Raw genomic sequence first — 17,376 nt, 5'->3', positions numbered from 1 at the left:
CGAAAAAGGAGCTAAGATAAAGACTACGACGTAAGAGTACGCGCTGACGCAGCCTGGCGTAAAATCACGCGGCCCTTATATTCTGCGCATGACAGTTAGCTTGACTTCCTGTTGGCTCGTGACTAGAGGACGTTGGTGTCACAGACGAGAGGGGCTCAGCAAGCGTTTTTACTTTCCACTAAAGCAAGAAAAGAAGCAACAAACAAAATGTTTTCCCGTACCGTGAGACCGACCGTGAGCCTGGCTCGAAGCCTATCCACCTCGTCACAGAACAACGCCAAGGTGGCGGTGCTCGGAGCGTCAGGCGGCATAGGCCAGCCGCTTTCTCTGCTCCTCAAGAATAGCCCTTTGGTGAGTCAACTCTCCTTGTATGATATTGCCCACACCCCCGGGGTGGCTGCAGACCTCAGCCACATCGAAACAAGGGCTCATGTCACCGGCTACATGGGTCTCGATCAGTTAGATGCTGCTCTGCAGGGCTGCGAGGTTGTAGTCATCCCCGCCGGTGTGCCCAGAAAACCCGGCATGACCCGCGATGATCTCTTCAAAACCAACGCCACCATTGTAGCCACCTTGGCCGATGCCTGCGCCCGCAACTGCCCCGAGGCTATGATCTGTGTCATCGCCAATCCTGTCAACTCCACCATACCTATTACATCAGAGGTCATGAAGAAGCATGGAGTGTACAACCCCAACAAGGTGTTTGGTGTCACAACCCTGGACATTGTCAGAGCAAACGCCTTCGTGGCAGAGCTTAAAGGCCTTGACCCAGCTCGTGTCAATGTACCGGTCATTGGAGGTCATGCTGGGATTACCATCATTCCCCTCATTTCCCAGTGCACACCTAAAGTGGAGTTCCCTGCTGACCAGTTGGCTGCTCTGACCAGCAGGATCCAGGAGGCCGGCACAGAGGTGGTTAAGGCCAAGGCCGGAGCTGGATCTGCTACCCTCTCCATGGCCTATGCTGGTGCCCGATTCACCTTCTCTGTCCTGGACGCCATGAACGGAAAGGAGGGTGTGGTAGAATGTGGGTATGTCAGATCTGAGGAGACAGAGTGCAAGTACTTCTCCACACCTCTTCTCCTGGGGAAGAACGGCATTGAGAAGAACCTCGGGCTGGGCAAGCTGACTGCCTTCGAGGAGAAGCTGGTCGCCGATGCCATGACTGAGCTGAAGTCTTCCATCAAGAAGGGCGAGGATTTTGTGGCTAATATGAAGTGAACAGGGGGTATTAAGTTAGTTGAAAACAAAGAGCTGTTGTGAATAATAGTTTGTTCCGTCTTAACTTAAACGGCATCTGGGTAAATCTCAAGATCTGTCAGTGTTTCCCCTTTGTTTGGTCATCTTTATTCAGAAATCCTGGTTTTAACCAAGGTCCTGTGTGTCATCTCCTTACCTTTTCAAACATGGTTTTATCTTGCACTGATTACTGTACTGTGACTTATATATATATTTTGCAAATGTCAAATATAAACAAAATTTCATATATTTTCATGTAAAGCCTGTATTAACGGGGATGTCTCTGCTTAATGACTGAGGAGGAAATACTGTCATATTGCCTGTTGATGCAAATAGATGTTGAGCAACTGATAAGCAATATACTCACTCCACCAATAAACAGTTTAGCTTCAACGGATTCTTTATTTCTTGTTTTTCTTGTCTTATACAAAAATAATTTGGCTTGACTGTACAGCTGAAACACTGACCAAATGTTTAGGGCTGTTCATTTTTCATGAAACTAATCCAGATAAAAGGGATCACCCTTTGTCATGTCAAATCGGGTTCATTGGCACTCAAATAGTATAGATATGGGTTGTTAAAAATGTAAACTTAATAGTAGGGAAGCGATTCAAAGTAATGTTACACTTGGAATTATAGTTGAGGGACGTTTGAGCTACATGTTAGGTAGTTGCTTTTTTGCCAAAAAAGGAAAGGGGATGCTATTGTTCCTGCAAAAACAAAACTATAATCTCTACTGTGGATTTTGACTTTCATAATGACGGCAGGTAGCACAACTGATTTCTTTAGTCTGCATGCTTTATGATCCACATTATGTGCTGTGGAACAACTCATTGGTGTATTATAATTGTTATGGAGAAAGTGGCAGGCTTCCTTGCTGCCGTAGACGAAAAGGCCCGTGGCAACTTCTTCATCAACAATCGATAGCTGCACACTGTCGTGAGTTTCACTTTGCATTTACTCTGAAGGTTTTCGGCAAGTTCAAGTGGATCACACAAGATGGCAGTTGGATGAGAAAACAGACGCAGGTACAAACCCATTATAGTTTTATTTGACATGCAGGTGCTTTTGGTTCCTAGTCGAGGAGCTTTACTGAAAGCACAGATTCCATTTACACAAAAAGAAAAGCCAATGGTAGATTAGATTCCTCACTTCTCTGGATAAAACTAGCTTTTGTCCGAGACAGAACACATGTTAATGGTTTTCAGTTTGTGACCGTACTGCTTTGATTCACAGCAGGTTCTCCTACATCTGTCACTTGCTGTGATTATGAAGCTGTCACAAGATGGCAATAACAAATTCACTTTTGCATTTTTTTTCTTTACAAATTCTGCACCAAATAAAATAAGGTAAAAACATCTAAAGAACAGGAACAACAATAATAAACAATTGTTCTAAATAATGTTGCAAAATCTACATTCAAAAAATCAAGATGCGCAATGTTGTACCAGGGCCCCATTAAATAACCATATCAACAAGCACATAGTATAACGTCTTTGTCGCTCTGTCCGTCTGTACGCCAGTCCTCCACACAGTCAGACATTTCTCACTTTGTTCTTCAGTACCGTCAGCAGTGTCTCCTGCACTTTTCAACAGAGCCACTCTCTCAGTGGTGGAAGTGAAGGAGTAGGGGCTACAGGGTAGAAAAGAAACCATACTTTTTAAAAGTCCATAGTGGCCCAAGCCTTGTGGCTGAATGTGCCCGATCCCGCTTGTGCATAAACATTATATTCAAATCATACAGGTAGCAGCAACACCCCTGCAGAGAGGGGTCGAGGGGGGTGAACAGTGGGTGAGGATGGGGAGTTTGTGGAGGAGGAATGAGGAGGATAACAGGCGGAGGTTGGGGAGGTGCTGGACTTTCTGTCCAGAGCACTACTGTACAAGGCTGTCTTCGGGGGAGACTGGGTCTGTGTCATGGCCTCTGCGATGTCTGTGCTCAGTTTTGTTCCTGTTATCAGAGTCTTCGCGTTCACCTGTGTCTCTCTCCCTCTCTTGCTCCCTTTCTCTCTTCCGCTCCCGTCGCCCCTCCTGGTTCTCCTTATCTTTCCGGTTGTTGCGATTCCTCCGTTCCCTTCGCTCATTCTTCTTCCGTCCGCCTGGAAGTTAAGAAAATGACGTAACAAAGATTAGTAAAGCAGGGGAGAGGGTGAAGCTCGTCATCTCCCTCCCCCAACAACGTCACAAGGTGGTATTCAGTGAATACACGTTTTACTTTGCATCATTTTCAGAATCTTTTCATACTGCTTATCCATATGTTTCAATAATAATGTATCATATAATGCAATTAACACAGCCATAGAAACATCCAAAATACAGGTTTACAAGTCAAGTAGTGCCATTTATTATGCGTTTGCCACTTAAGAAGACAGTGTACAAGTGACATATATGGTAATGTAGTCATGAATGTATGTAATATTTCAGCTTTGGAGCCTCAAACACACATGTTCCAAGATGACTTCTTACAGTCTTTTGCTGTGAAGATTAAAGCTGCTGTTGATTTGTGTCTGGCTAACTGTAGTTACTGGGGTTCATAGCCTTAAATAATCTATTCATCGCCTGTGAGTAATGAAAACCACTGGTTGTCGCAATGCTCGGTGTTCACCACTAGATGCCAGTCTTTACCCACAGACAGCGGCCCTCTCCCTGTGACGAGCGGACCGTTGTCCAAAATAGAAAACCTTTAAATAAGCCCCCAATTTATCTGTTCTTGCAACACCATCTCATAAACAAAACCAAGAGTTTTGGAATGCTGAAGGTTTATCTCTGCTCGGGCTACAGTTATTAATGATAATAACAAGATCAACCCACAGGGAGGTTGGAGACGGGACCTGCAAGTGAAAGCAGAGGAGGCCCTTTCCTGTTTTTGTACTGCTGCTGTTCATGTGTGAGTGGAACGGAGCAGCACGGCCTGCTTGGTTGGGTGGCTGGCTAGTCGGGGATTGTGAAACTGCTGAAGTAGGCAGTAGGCACAGACACAGGGAGAGAGGGAGAGAGAGAGATAAAGGGAGGGAGAGAAAGATCTCTCTGTGTCTCTCCCGTTTAGCCCCCTACGCTCATCCTCTCGCTCTCTGTCTTTTCATTAATCAAGCCAGGGCTCTGGTTGGACCATGGGCCATGCCTGACCCACACATTCTGGGCTAAAGATAACGAGCTCTACCTGCCCACTGTGTTTAATCTTCCTCTAGAAATAATGAAAGAGGACAGGAGGTCAGGGGATGGACTTGTGCATGTGTGAACAATGTGCTCAAACACGGTATGGACGGCATAGTTTGATTGCAAGACGGTTAAAAGTTACTAAAAAAGAATCAAAATCAAAGATAGCAAAGACTGGTGGGTCCGTGGATGGATGGATGGGGTAATCTGGTGCATTGACTCATTCAGGGTCTGCCCCCGCCCTCTATAAACACAGGAAGTCCCCTTCGCTCTCATTGTTTTCTCTGTCCAGACACCATTTACAACAGGGGTGTCAAACATACGGCCCGCGGGCCGGATCCGACCCGCCACGTCATTTTATGTGGCCCGCGAATCCGCCAGCAAAAAAAAATAAATTTAAATAATTTTTACCCAAAATATACCCATGGTCTAAATTATGAGATAGAAAGTCGAAGTGATGAGATAGCATGTTGTCTGTGTGCCGACATTAAAAGTATCACAACAGGTGGACAGGAGAGGCAACAACCCATAAAGAGGATTTCCAACAAGTAATCGTGCCTTTCTCAACATGTGTACTTCTCTGGACTTGTGAACTCGTGGAACGTCATCAGTCTCAGCCCAAGTACTGTTCCAATTCAAAGTTCACATCGAGCCAAGCACGGTCCTAATGCCCGGATGTGGCTCCGCCCATTTTAGCGGGGATGCATCGGAGGTGACTTGTCTGTACTTGGGACAGCCAAATATCCCAGAATGCATTTTGCACCAGCAACAGGAAACAATGGCGGAGGAGAAATCACACAACTGGAAGTTGAAACTGTTGTTTTGAGGCGAGAAGTTAGTTGTTTAAGCATCAAATCTGTGGTCGGTTTGTCAAGATTCAGCCGATTTTAAAATCTGCTCTGACGATTTCGGAGATGTGAGGTGTTGCTCGCGGGATCTGATCCACATACATATATTTATCTATATATGTATATATATATATACATATATAATTGTATGTATGTATATATATGTAAATAATAATATGTCATTTTTGATTTTAAATGAAAATGAAAACAGCAGGGTTGTCATATTTAGTTTGATTGTAAAAATACTTTACAGAAAAAAACGAATTAAACTCATGAGACCAGCTGAGGTGGTGACGTCATCAAGTAAGCTGCTGTTCCAATTGTCTGTAGGGCTGCAACAACGAATCGATAAAATCGATTATTAAAAGAGTTGGCAATGAATTTCATTGTCGATTCGTTGTGTCGGGCGATTATTACGCCATTCAATAAGTCGCGGAGATGTTTGAGTATAAAAAAAATAAAGTTGAGTTGAGCCATTCGCGCCGCCGGTCTCGCCGGGGCTATTTGTGTTCATTCGCACTGGACACGCCGGAGAGGGGGCGGGGCTTATCGCCCTGAAAGCCATTCAACTGTCCGCCATTAACCATGGAAAAAATAACCTGTATTTCTGCTTAGTACGTGTTGTGGAAGTCACAGATATCCCGGGAAACTAAACTAAATATGTTAGGAGTAGTTACATTTACAACCGGCCCTTTGAGGGCGACCGTGATGCTGATGTGGCCCCAGAGTGAAAATGAGTTTGACACCCCTGATTTACAACTATTTACAAGTTCAGTGGATTAGTCACACTGTAGCCCCTGTGCTTTTGTCGAGCCAGAGGAGAAACCTAATCCATGCCAGTGTTGAGATGATTAGGAGAGTGTTTATCAAACCAAACCGCGTTTGGTTAGTTGGAACTGTTTCCGATGGACTTTTTGTAAACTGTTTAGTGACATGTGTGTAATGGTCCCCAAATGAGACACCTTAGGAGGTTTTTGACATTTAGCACATTCCTAAGAGCCAAGTTTTAATGAATAATGTTGGTCTGGCAGTTAGTGAGAGGTTTGCTTTAGGGACAACACATGGAAATCCTCCAGTGATTTTATGAACTGGGACCTATACCTGCGGTGATATAGCATCATTCGAAAAAGCTTCTTTGTTTGCCTTCATAAAAAGTGGAAGACATCAACTATTAGTCCTGTTTTGGCCGAGACTTGTGCTACAGTACTACACATAGATTTATTTAATAGATCTTTCTAACAACACTTGGTCAAATTGTTTTTAAATTTAAAATATTTGGCACAGTTTGCTTTGTACAGGCACATGTTTTAAACCATTACTTATCACTTACACTTGGGGTACTGAAGGTAGGCGTTGTAGGATATTGCATTTGTACAGGTGGTATTCAGTGTTTGATGTTAGGTAATTGCATGAGTAATGAAGAAATGCATTCAATTCAAATGTCACTGTCGTGACTAGGCCTACTTATGCAAACATTGTTTATCAAGTGAAATGGTTGTGTTTGGACTATTACATGTATGCTGTAAGGGCTTCCTGTTGGTACAAGTTGAATTACTGAAAACACAGTAAAAAATAAATAATGCATCATCACGTTAAGACTGTGACCGTTTCTCTGCGACCAGCAGCCTGGTGCATGTCTCCACTGGTTGCCTGGGAATAGCTACAGCAAGTAACTCCCCGTAAATCCACAAAATGTTGCTATTACGTTTGTGTTTGTGTTCAGAATAAGCAACAGAGGCACAATGTGTTAAATGGAGCTTTAGAAGTGCTGGTAGATGGGCTTTTAAACTATTTATTGTGCTAAATCAAGTCTCTTAGTCTTAGTCTCCTGGCTCTAGCTCAGTACCTAACAGACGTATGTGAGAATCGAGTCTATCGTTTTAATCGAATTCTTGCAAGATTGCAAAAAACACATCTCCCAAAATGTCAAACTACTCCTTTTTAATGTGGTTTCATTCGCCGTAACCGCCACAACTGTAAAGCTACTGAAACACTTATTTAATTTCAAGCCCTTGAGCACTGTCTATTTTGTTGTGTAGCGAAAGCTCATAAAAGTGAGTACAAATATACAACACGAACAATGATGTAATATAAGAGAGCACTCGTAAATCTCTGTGGTCACTCATGTATACTCTAATATACATGCGCCACGAGATGTTGTCGTTTCTAGTAAGACTAGATACTCTGTAAAAGATTTTTTATGACCAACACTGTACAAATATTGACATTTATTTCAAATTATGGTGAATCTGGATCCAATTAAAGAATGGTCTGTAACTTCTCTTAGGCTCCACGTATAATTAGTGCAACATTCAGGACACAGATGACAAGTATTTGTTATCAGTACAACTGAATAACATTTGCTATCATGTCTGGCTCATCCTTTTCATGGTATTCATTGAACTAAAAAAAACCCAGATGAGAGTAGGAAACAGACAGATGAAATGGGAGAGAGGGGCACTGAGGGTAAGGGGAGGTGTGTGTGTGTGTGTGTGTGTGTGTGTGCACGTGTGTGTGCGGTTGGAGGAGCACTGTGTGTTTTATGGTGGCACATCCTCCGTGGCAGGCGCTCTGTCGTCCGGGGAGCTTTTGGCGGGAGCCAGGCCGGGATTAAAGGCTATGGGCTGTCCCACAAGTGGAATGCCTGCCGCATGGCCGCCAGGATGTCATGAGGGGGGTTCTGGGGGTGTGTGTGTCCCCCCCCCCCCGCCTCATTGACTGGCTTGTGTAATAGCCAGGTCTGTGTGTATGAGTTATTAAAGGAGGCTAATGTTTGCAGAGGGCACACAGTCTATCTAGCCACAGAGATAGAGAGGTGAACGGCAGGTCGATCGAAGGACAAATTAGCCAGCGTTAACTTGAGAGAGACAGCGGCAGATGAGGATGCATGTCTAAACATTCACAATCTCTAACTGCAGATAACGAGGGAACAGAGCCAAGTTTCTCTGACTATAAGCCAGAATATGTCAGTCTGTTAACCACAGTTTTACAACTTTTCTGACGTGATATCTGGAATTTAAAACATTGTTTGGGGGGGGGGGGGGGGGGATATTTTGCAGTGTTTCTACAGAACTGGAACAATAGATCAACATCTTCTGTCAAGGATTATTGATACAACTCTCATATCTGTGCATTGAATATGAAACTGGAGCCAGGAGAAGATTACTGTAGCATAACGACCTCAAGCAGTGGAAACAAGCTAGTGTTTTTTACCTGCCAGAGAATTCACCCACCAACAACAAATAACAGTTTGATTGTGTAAGTCCCAAACAACAACTTCTTATTTTGTTGTTTGAGACTGGATTAACAAGACACATGTTCCTTGTTGGGTTTTTAAGGTGCTGTTAAGCTGATTTTTAAAACTTTTGACAGTCAGGCTAGCTGTTTCCCCCTGCTCCAAGCTTTTATGCTAAGCTAGGCTCATCAGATGCTGACTCAAGCTTCACATTTAACACTGACAGACATGAAGGTGACATCGATCTTGTCATCTAACTCTCAGCAAGAATGCAGTTGTATTTCACAAAATGTCAAACTGAACTTCCTTTAAGAAAGATTGAATAATGAGTTAGAACAGACCAATGGGCGAAAGAGGATGAAATGAGCAAACACTCAGTAGACTCATGTGGAGGAGTAAAATGATGTAGCAAGGAGCATAATGGGAGGAGAGGTGGGACAGAGAGGGAGGAGGAGGCAAAAAGGAGAGAGTGCAAAAGAGGAGGAAAGGAAAAGGAGGAGGATGTATCAGTGTCTGAGGGCTGCTGGAGGATTACAGGGGGCTCTCTGAGGTCGGACCACTGACCCCCTAGCGTGTGCAGAACGTAAACAGCGAGGGGAGGAAGCGTCGAAGCAGATAATTAGCTCTTCATTCACTGCGGATGCTCTTGGAGCGAGGGCAACCGGGCAATCACAAGCAGGGGCAACATCGACAAACTGGGTCTGTAGCGTGTGAGACTACAGACAGCTTTCTTTCTTTCCTTCTATCTTTCTTTCTTCATTCACCTCCCTTCTCTCTGAGCCCCCTCCTCTCACCAGGCTCAAACTAGATCAACAGAGCCGTCGACTCCGCACTAAAGTCTCGGCCCCGACCCGACTGACTGGGAGCGCCAACAGGGAGCTTATATGGGGGTCTGTGTTTTCTTTGGTGTGGTAGGGAGTGTGTGTGTGTGTGTGTGTGTGTGTGCGCGCCTGTGTGTGTGGAGGGGACGAGGAAGGGGGAATGGATCAGTAGAGAGATACAGATAGAAAGTGAGGGAGGGAGAGAGGGATAGCAGGGGTGACAGAGGGCACATTTCACAGTCTGCCTTACAAATCACGTCGACCCAGTTGACTCTCTTCACAAATTACCACCAAGAGCAACGGCTGTTTGGTTATTTTAGTGAGACAAAGATGGTATGTGTGTGTATCTGTGTGTGTGTGTGTGTTTGGGGTGCACAAGCGAGTGGGTGTATCTGTATCTGGACTTGGGTGTGTGCGTGTGTTTTTTTGCGTGCATGTGTGTGTATTGGCAGCTGTGAGGATAAACCAATACTGATCCCCTGGTCGCCGCGTGCCTCCCAGGGGGAGGATGTTGATGTTGAGCTGGCTGTTTCTGCTCCAGAGTCAACTGCTTTTCTGCTGCATCATACAGACACACACACACACACAGACACTCACACGCATGCACAGAAACATGCACACACAAATATACACGCACACTGTTTGTTCTGTAAGTGTGAGGCCCCAGGGGGCTGGATCTCAGCCTCCTAGCCTGGCTACAATCTGTCATTTAACACTACAGAGGCCAGGCTAAAAAACAACCAGCCTTAGCCGCCAACCAGCTCAGTAACCAGACACACGCTGTACATACATAACACGAAGCGGTCGTAAATGCACCGCAGCATCGGGTTTCTACAAAGAGACGAGTCCGTCTGAGATCAGTTTTAACTCTCTTCATTAGATCATTTTCCCCTGTTTACAAGGAGCAGGGAAAGCTGTTTTTACTGTTGAAAGATCCAAAGAGGTCTCGTGGGAACACACACAACATACCCATTGCAACATCACACATGTGTGTTCCCCCCACTGTCCTCGCTCTAACCACAATGACAATCCTCTGAGTAAACAGTCGCAGTCCTGAGCGGAAGACTGACCAGCTTTGATTGTACAAGCTGAAGCAGCACGGTCTGGAATTCATAGAAACTGTGCCGTGTGTCACAAATACGCTGCTGGCAGCGAGTGGGATGGGTCAACAGCAGCTACAATAGACAATGTCTAGAATGTGGCCTTTTGAAACAAAATCTGTTTTATTTATTATCAACTATACTGTTGTCTTTACCTGCACATTTCCTCCTCTTGACCAGGCACTCTTTCATCTCTGAGATCTCGGGGCAGGGATTGCCAAAGGGTGATGGGTACTGGAGGACCTGCCGAGTGCGGGTCTCCTGGCCCCGCTTGAACCCACAGGTTCTCCCGGACCGAGAGCAGGGGCTCCACTCGCTCCACTCACCCACCTCGCAGTGCACTGACAGGGGGAAAAGTAAGACAGAGAAATGAGGGTGAGAAAGTGCTTAGCCATTATACAACAAGCCCCCCCCCCCTTCCCCTGCCATCACGATAGTCTTTTCTTCTGACACATCCACACACTGGACTGACCTTGTAGTGTGCACTCCATGAGTTTGTCACTGGGCTCGTAGTCCTCTGGACAGACATGGTGGCACCTCCCGCTGAGCTGGTATAGGCCTGGCCGGCACCGCGCACATGTCTCACTGTTCACACACGCCTCGCACTCCGCAGGGCACCCTGTAAAGACAAAAGCACAGTTATGTATCTCTGAATACAGGGGCCAAATATAACACCGAAACATGTTTTTATGTGCGCTTCATTCCAAAGTCGGAATTGTTCGGTAAACTCTGCATGATGAATGTAGGATAAATATGAGGTAAATAGAGTAGCATAAGGGGCAAACCCCACATTGTATCCCTGTCCCTGATAAATGTGAACTCTAAACACTCACTGGGAACACACTCCCTCTGTGTGTCACTGCGGACCAGCCCCTCGGGGCAGTTCTCCTGGCACTTGCCCAGGTGAAGGTAGAATCCTGCTCGGCAGCGTGTGCAGAAGTTCTTGTTGAAGCAGGAGTCGCACTCCGACCTGCACTCTGAAACACAGACCCACCGCCAGCGTTTATTTAAACTGTATAAGTTATCGTGTGTGTCCTGGTGTTAAATATACAGGGTGTCAGTGGGTGTGTGTGTGTGTGTGTGTGTGCATTTGTGTGTGCATGTCTCACTGGGAATACAGTCAGGAATATATGGGCGACCGCAGTCAGATGGATTTATGATATTAAGTAAACACTTGGTTTCATTTAAAGTCACCAAAAGGAAACATACTTAACAGGTATCAAGTTATAGGAGTTCATACTGTAAGTATGAATAATGCCATCTCTCACAAGCAGGTTATGAAACTGTTGTTTGTAAAGAAGGGAGGACATGTATTTTGACAATGTCTTGGAGCCGACTGAACTTCTTGTGCCTGTCACATCTAAGTAAAACACACTGTTAAGAGGCCACATTTAACTCAAGACAAGGCTGAGATACTTCTCTGTGTGTGCTTGTTACACACAGAAAAGTGAGGATCATGCTGAATACTTCTGCCCATCCATTCAGGGTGAACCTAATTACACAAAAGCCTGGCTACTACAAATGCAGTTTGTTACTTACTCGTGCAGGTGTTTCTCTCTGGGGAGCGCGTGCCATAAAAGCCCGGAGGACAGGAAGTCATGCACACCCCGATCTGCTTCATCCCAATCCTCTCCAGATGCATGAAGAAGCGCGGCTTGCAGGACAGGCAGCCATTGTAGTCAGAGCAGGTCAGACAGCCACCCTGCTGGCACCCTGAGCTCACACCAGAGATCTCTGTTGACAGGAGCAGTGATGGGGGGGGGGGGGGGGGGGGGGGGGTTAGGTGAAGTATGAATTTCACATCGTATAAAATTACTATTTGAGGAATATTAAACAATGAAATTTTAATTTATCTTAATGGATATCTTGCTAAATATGCACCACAATTTTTTTTTTACCCCAATGCAGTCCAACGAGTCCCATTTTTAGTCCTTGACAAAAAGTCACCAAGTGGTACAATTCAGAACCTTATTGAGCCCTACTATATTAAACTGCTCTAGCTGTTCATCCCATTCATACCAGCCTCTTCATCACATATACCTGCAGGTTTTAAAACTTTTATCTTGCTACCTAACACAGCCAATGACCAGAGAATTTCCTCTCATTTTGTGTTGTTAAAGTTTTCTTTTTTGTTAGGTTGCCATGCGCTAATCAGGATTAGGCTGATAACATAACATACAAAGTACAACCCAGACTGTTATGACGGTTTATACATCCTTATTTTAAAGGCATAAGTCTTTAATTCCAGTATCAGAGGAATAATCACATACTGCCTTATAGCACAGTGCCAATGGCAGCTGTTTACACTTTGTCTACAACCCTGTTTATGTACATAAGTACTGTAGTGTTTACTTCATGTTGATATATTTTACAGTGTGGTTTTCATCCCCCACTCTTCACTTTTTTGTGGGATGATTCACCAAACTTTGTCTGCCCTGGATGAAAGCTCTGCGTATAAGTTTTAATCATTTCAATTGTATGTTGACAATTTGTCACAGACCTGTTTAATTTCTTCCAACTTTCAGCCTCTGTGTTAAAATAAATCTTAAAAAGGGTAAACACCAAGGGCTTAAAGTCTTAAAGAACTAATTGTATTAAAGAATAATTCAATTCAGGGTGATTTCTTGCAGTCAGTTTCTGGGAAACGGCTGGATGTCATCCTTTTTCAGTGTCTGATTGCACTTAGTTGACAAAAACAGTAATAAAGAGGTGTTGGGTGGTTGGATGGTGACTTGACAGGTTCCATGATGTTGGGCAGTTCAGAGAGGATGTTTTTTCCATTCTCAGAGGCACTGATTGGAAAATGTTGCAGTAGTCACACATGGCAGGCAAATCGAAAGCAATCCCTGTAACGTCCAAGGAATTGGTTTTCCTCTCCAGCCTTGGCATCTCATGCCACTGCATTACGCTGGCCCTCTTCCTTCTTCTCTAAGTTCAGGGTTTGGCTGACAGTTTACCATAGATCATGGATACTTTGTTTGAAATATCTCGACAATCTTTACAACTGCTGTCCATTTGCCCAGATGTGTTCCTGCCAAGATGCCCTGATTCACAGAAGTCTTAAGACACAGGAATTTGGCCTTGCCCTCACACTCGCACGAACAAAACCTCAGTTGGACTTGCATAACATACCAACAAAGTCACATATGGTTCATGGAGGAAATAGAACTGTGCAAAAAAAATAGGAATATCGTGAAAAAATGTGCCATAACAATTGGATGGTTAACTCTTTATAGGATTCCATCATGTGACCCATTTTTATAATTCTACGTTCAAGATCGAAATCATCCCATCTTCATCCTGCCCCGAACCGACCTGATAAACTATCCAGTATACGTGCTTTCCACTGTTAACACCCAGGCACCCACATGCCTTCACTTTTGGATGCATCATCACAGACAGGAAGCTTGGAGCTCGGGTTCAGTCCCTGCATCTTAATTTTGGCTCGTTGACTCGATGGTCATTGACTCCCAGCTCAGTCTTTACCCCCGTCTTTCCTTCTGAAGTGTGAACTCATTCACCCTTCACCAACTAATCCTTCCATCCTCCCTGATATCTCTGCAAGTGTTCGCTATCTGCATCCTTGGAGGAAGTTTGGATTCTTAGCACATGTCAATTAATGGGTACTGAGTCAGTCTGGACAGGCAGGAGTCTCCTCGTGAACTAAACCTTCAGCTTGGACAGAAATGAATTAATGCTTTGGTGCTGCCATCCAACAACAGCATTGCATCATCTGAGTATGGTCATATGCTGTACCGTACAATGTTTGATCTTTTTCAGCCCTTAAAACACATTTTCAGCATATATTTTTGAATAAAAACAAACATATACTAATTTAATAAATTGTAATTTCATATAAAGCACATTGTTGACACTTTTTTCAATCTCAGGATTCAAGAAACCAACTGTTTGAGAACTTGTAATAGCCCCTCCTGCCCCCCTCTCTTACACTGTGTTAAGAGGCTCTTTAAAATTGTTTAGGGGGAAATAAACATTTAAAAGAGAGAATCTGTGTGTCTTGGTGCAGTGTAGGGTATAAAGCAGACTCTACAACATCTATAAATATCCTACATTAGCACAGCACAAACATCTGAGAATAATCAACCTATTAATACAGTGGGAAATATTCCTTGTCCTTTATTGTAAAAACGTCTGTCGGGTGTCATTTATATGTCTGTTTGCTGCAGTTTAAATAAGATCTATATTGGCTGTTTCTCTCTGATGAGCAGTAAAACCATCCTCACTCAGTTCTGCAGGTCTGACCTAAACTACATTGAACAGAGCTGCCAAGAGCAAGTAACCCCAGGACCCCTTTCAAACTACATAATAAACACACAGTTAACCCCGGATGCTGCAAGTCCCTGCTCTTTTTTTTTTTATTTCCACTTTGGTGGTCACAAGGGAAGAAATGACACCAAAACCCGTCCTGCTCCGGACTACAGATCTGAGCTCAATGATTACATGTAAAGATATGTAGAGAGACGTTTCAGCCCCAGGTGGCAGGGATAAAACATCACTTCGAGATCTATCGTTGTATATCACAGTCAGTCTTCGGCCACGCTGGCAAGCAAATATTCCATTTTTCAATGCTCTTCTCTAACAGCTTAGTCACAGAGCACATCTGGAGACCCTCAATGATAAAGTGAGTGTAGGAAGAGTAGAAAAATATACTTTATTAATACTTATTTCATGGTGTCATGGAAATTGGCTTGCCATAGCTCAAGAGAGGAGACATAATGTTGGACCTTGGGGAGATATATGGGAAATGAAATACCTTCACTCAGTGTTTTCAGTGTGGAGCATCTCTGGTGGTTTCATGGAGCCGACTGTCAAATGTGCACGAACTCAGATACAGTAATAAGAAGAAGATGCATGATTTCAAATTGCAATACTGAGTTCAATTTTCATAAATGTGAATATGTGATCTGAACATGGAGGTTACTTATCTAAAGCTGTGAATATACACTTGAATATTGATCAGGCCGGACGGACAACCGACACTCTGCGCACATGAAGTCTGCTGCTCTGGCCGCTAGAGAGCGAAGTGAACCAGATACTGTGCGCAAAGAGCAGCCGCTGCAGGCTTCAGGTGACAGCCAGGCAGAACAATTCATTCATCAAACTAAGGCTCAAAGGAAACATCGTAAAAGTGGAATAAAAATGGTGACATTACTGATGGACCACACAACCAAAGAGCTAATAGCGCTGGAATTTTATCAAGAATCACTCTCCCGTTTTATAGCAGCAATTTAGTGCGTTGTAGTGCTTAAAACCATGATGGAGAAGTGTAGGGTGGCTTTAATAATTCCCAATAATCTGGAAGATCAGTACAATCACTGTTACAATCTGCCAAAATGTGTTGATTTTGTTTTTAATCTTAAATGATATAATAGAGATAGAGAGAGCGAGAGACAAACAGAAAAAATGCAATTTTTTAAACCTTCCAAATAACATTAATTTAAACATCTAGAATAGACTGAATATAGAATTTACAGTTTTTCGTTGGTAAAAGGTGTAGAATGTCGGCGGGAGACCGTTGTGACTTAACGCCTCTGTGAGTAAAACAGGCCAATAAATGCTGAAAAAATATATAAGAAAATGAAAAAGAATATGCTTAGTGTGTGCGCACACTGGGAACCGCACTTTGACCTACTCACGTTTATGTTGCCGGTGCCTTGGGCTGCTGTGCTGCTGACAACCAGTGTAATCCATGCAGTGCAAGGTGATCAAAACAAAGGAAATCAGTTGTAATTGCATAGTAGCCCCGAGATGAGACTCGTAAAGCCAATGTCAATGTTCACCAAGTCACTAATGGAATAAGATTCCGTTTTCTTCCCCCCAGACGGAGGCAGAGTGTGCAGGGTATAGGTAATTCCTAGACACAGCAGGACCCCCAGCTATGTGGTGATATGTGGTGATGGTAGTGTACTGTGGCCCAATGATGCCTGGGCCGCTTAGCATGTAACATCCTGGATAGGATCTTCATATGTGCCAAGAAAGCCAGAGTGAGTCAGGGATCCGCTATCCGTGCTGTGTTAAAGAACATCCCTTCGAGAAAAAAAAGAAAGAAAACACGCCAAAAAGCTCGATTCTCATCCGGTGTGCGAAGGAGGAAAGCAAAATCACTCATTGGTGTAGGTCAAGAAGATAATTAGAATTAGTATTTATGATTAAAATAATTCTCAAAAAGTTTGAGACAATATTTCCATGTGCAGGACTCCAAATTGACCTGCCTCTTCTCCGCGTCTCTCTCAGTGGAGATGCGCTGCGCGTCCCGGTGCGTGTGCGGACACCCTAACGTGCCAGGCGCGGTGAGGGTCTCTGCTTCATCTCAGCATCAGCTAAAGCGCAAAAAGTAAAAGCCATCACAGGACCAACACTGGTATTACAAAGAAATATGTAAGTTGAAGTTTCGTTGTTCTGCTGTTGGCTGTCAAACACACACCTCCTCTCCCTCGCTGTCGGCGGCAGGCTACTGAACAAAAGTAAATCTCCGCAGTTTCAGCGCTTTTCTGCTTTGCGTGCAGGACCCATTCACTCCCCTTTCTGCCGGCCGGCTGATGACTTCAGCCCTCTGCTCTCTCTCTCTCTCTCTCTCTCTCTCTCTCTCTCTCTCTCTCTCTCTCTCTCTCTCTCTCTCTCTCTCTCTCTCTCTCTCTCTCTCTCTCCCCCCTATGAGCTCCAAAGTTTATTTAGAGGGCAAGCACCCCCGCGTCAGAGAGAGAGAGAGAGAGAGAGAGAGAGAGCGAGAGAGAGAGGTTAAATTCTTTCAACGAGGGTTTAGAAATGTGTAGCCTACTGTAGCTTCTCCGTGATTCAGTTTTGCTCCCAGTGATGCTTTAAATGTGCATCTTTTAACATGAACTGAATGTAAAAATGACATGATTGAAGAGAATGCACTCACCTGCTACCCAGCTTCTTTTTTGAACTGAACAAACATACATATATAGCCAATATAGTTACAATTGTTATGTGTT

The 17,376-nt window shown here is 44.1% G+C and overlaps 2 protein-coding genes across 2 annotated transcripts; one reads left to right on the top strand and one right to left on the bottom strand.

The window, feature by feature from the left end:
* Positions 1-95: 95 nt before the first annotated feature.
* On the top strand, positions 96-1,632 carry mdh2 (malate dehydrogenase 2, NAD (mitochondrial)). Its single transcript, XM_079275609.1, has one exon. It carries the CDS (start codon positions 208-210, stop codon positions 1,219-1,221), a length of 1,014 nt encoding a protein of 337 aa, XP_079131735.1. The 5' UTR covers positions 96-207; the 3' UTR covers positions 1,222-1,632.
* Positions 1,633-2,400: 768 nt separating this feature from the next.
* On the bottom strand, positions 2,401-16,749 carry rspo3 (R-spondin 3). The gene is made up of 6 exons (XM_079275086.1): positions 16,057-16,749; positions 11,939-12,133; positions 11,233-11,376; positions 10,872-11,018; positions 10,555-10,740; positions 2,401-3,338 (listed from the first exon to the last, which is right to left on the bottom strand). Exons 1-6 carry the CDS (start codon positions 16,154-16,156, stop codon positions 3,115-3,117), a joined length of 996 nt encoding a protein of 331 aa, XP_079131212.1. The 5' UTR covers positions 16,157-16,749; the 3' UTR covers positions 2,401-3,114.
* Positions 16,750-17,376: the final 627 nt, after the last annotated feature.

Source organism: Melanostigma gelatinosum, assembly GCF_949748355.1.
Source record: "Melanostigma gelatinosum genome assembly, chromosome: 9".
Classification (NCBI taxonomy): Eukaryota; Metazoa; Chordata; class Actinopteri; order Perciformes; family Zoarcidae; genus Melanostigma; species Melanostigma gelatinosum.
This window is presented reverse-complemented; position numbering and strand designations above follow the sequence as displayed.

Excerpts from the sequence above, each read along its gene's own strand:
- mdh2 (XM_079275609.1), top strand. The coding sequence starts at position 208 with ATGTTTTCCCGTACCGTGAGACCGACCGTGAGCCTGGCTCGAAGCCTA.
- rspo3 (XM_079275086.1), bottom strand. The coding sequence starts at position 16,156 with ATGCAATTACAACTGATTTCCTTTGTTTTGATCACCTTGCACTGCATG. Across the intron at positions 11,019-11,232 it reads ACAGAGGGAGTGTGTTCCCA|GGTGCCCTGCGGAGTGCGAG; the intron begins GTGAGTGTTTAG and ends TTGTCTTTACAG. Across the intron at positions 10,741-10,871 it reads CATGGAGTGCACACTACAAG|TGCACTGCGAGGTGGGTGAG; the intron begins GTCAGTCCAGTG and ends TCCCCCTGTCAG.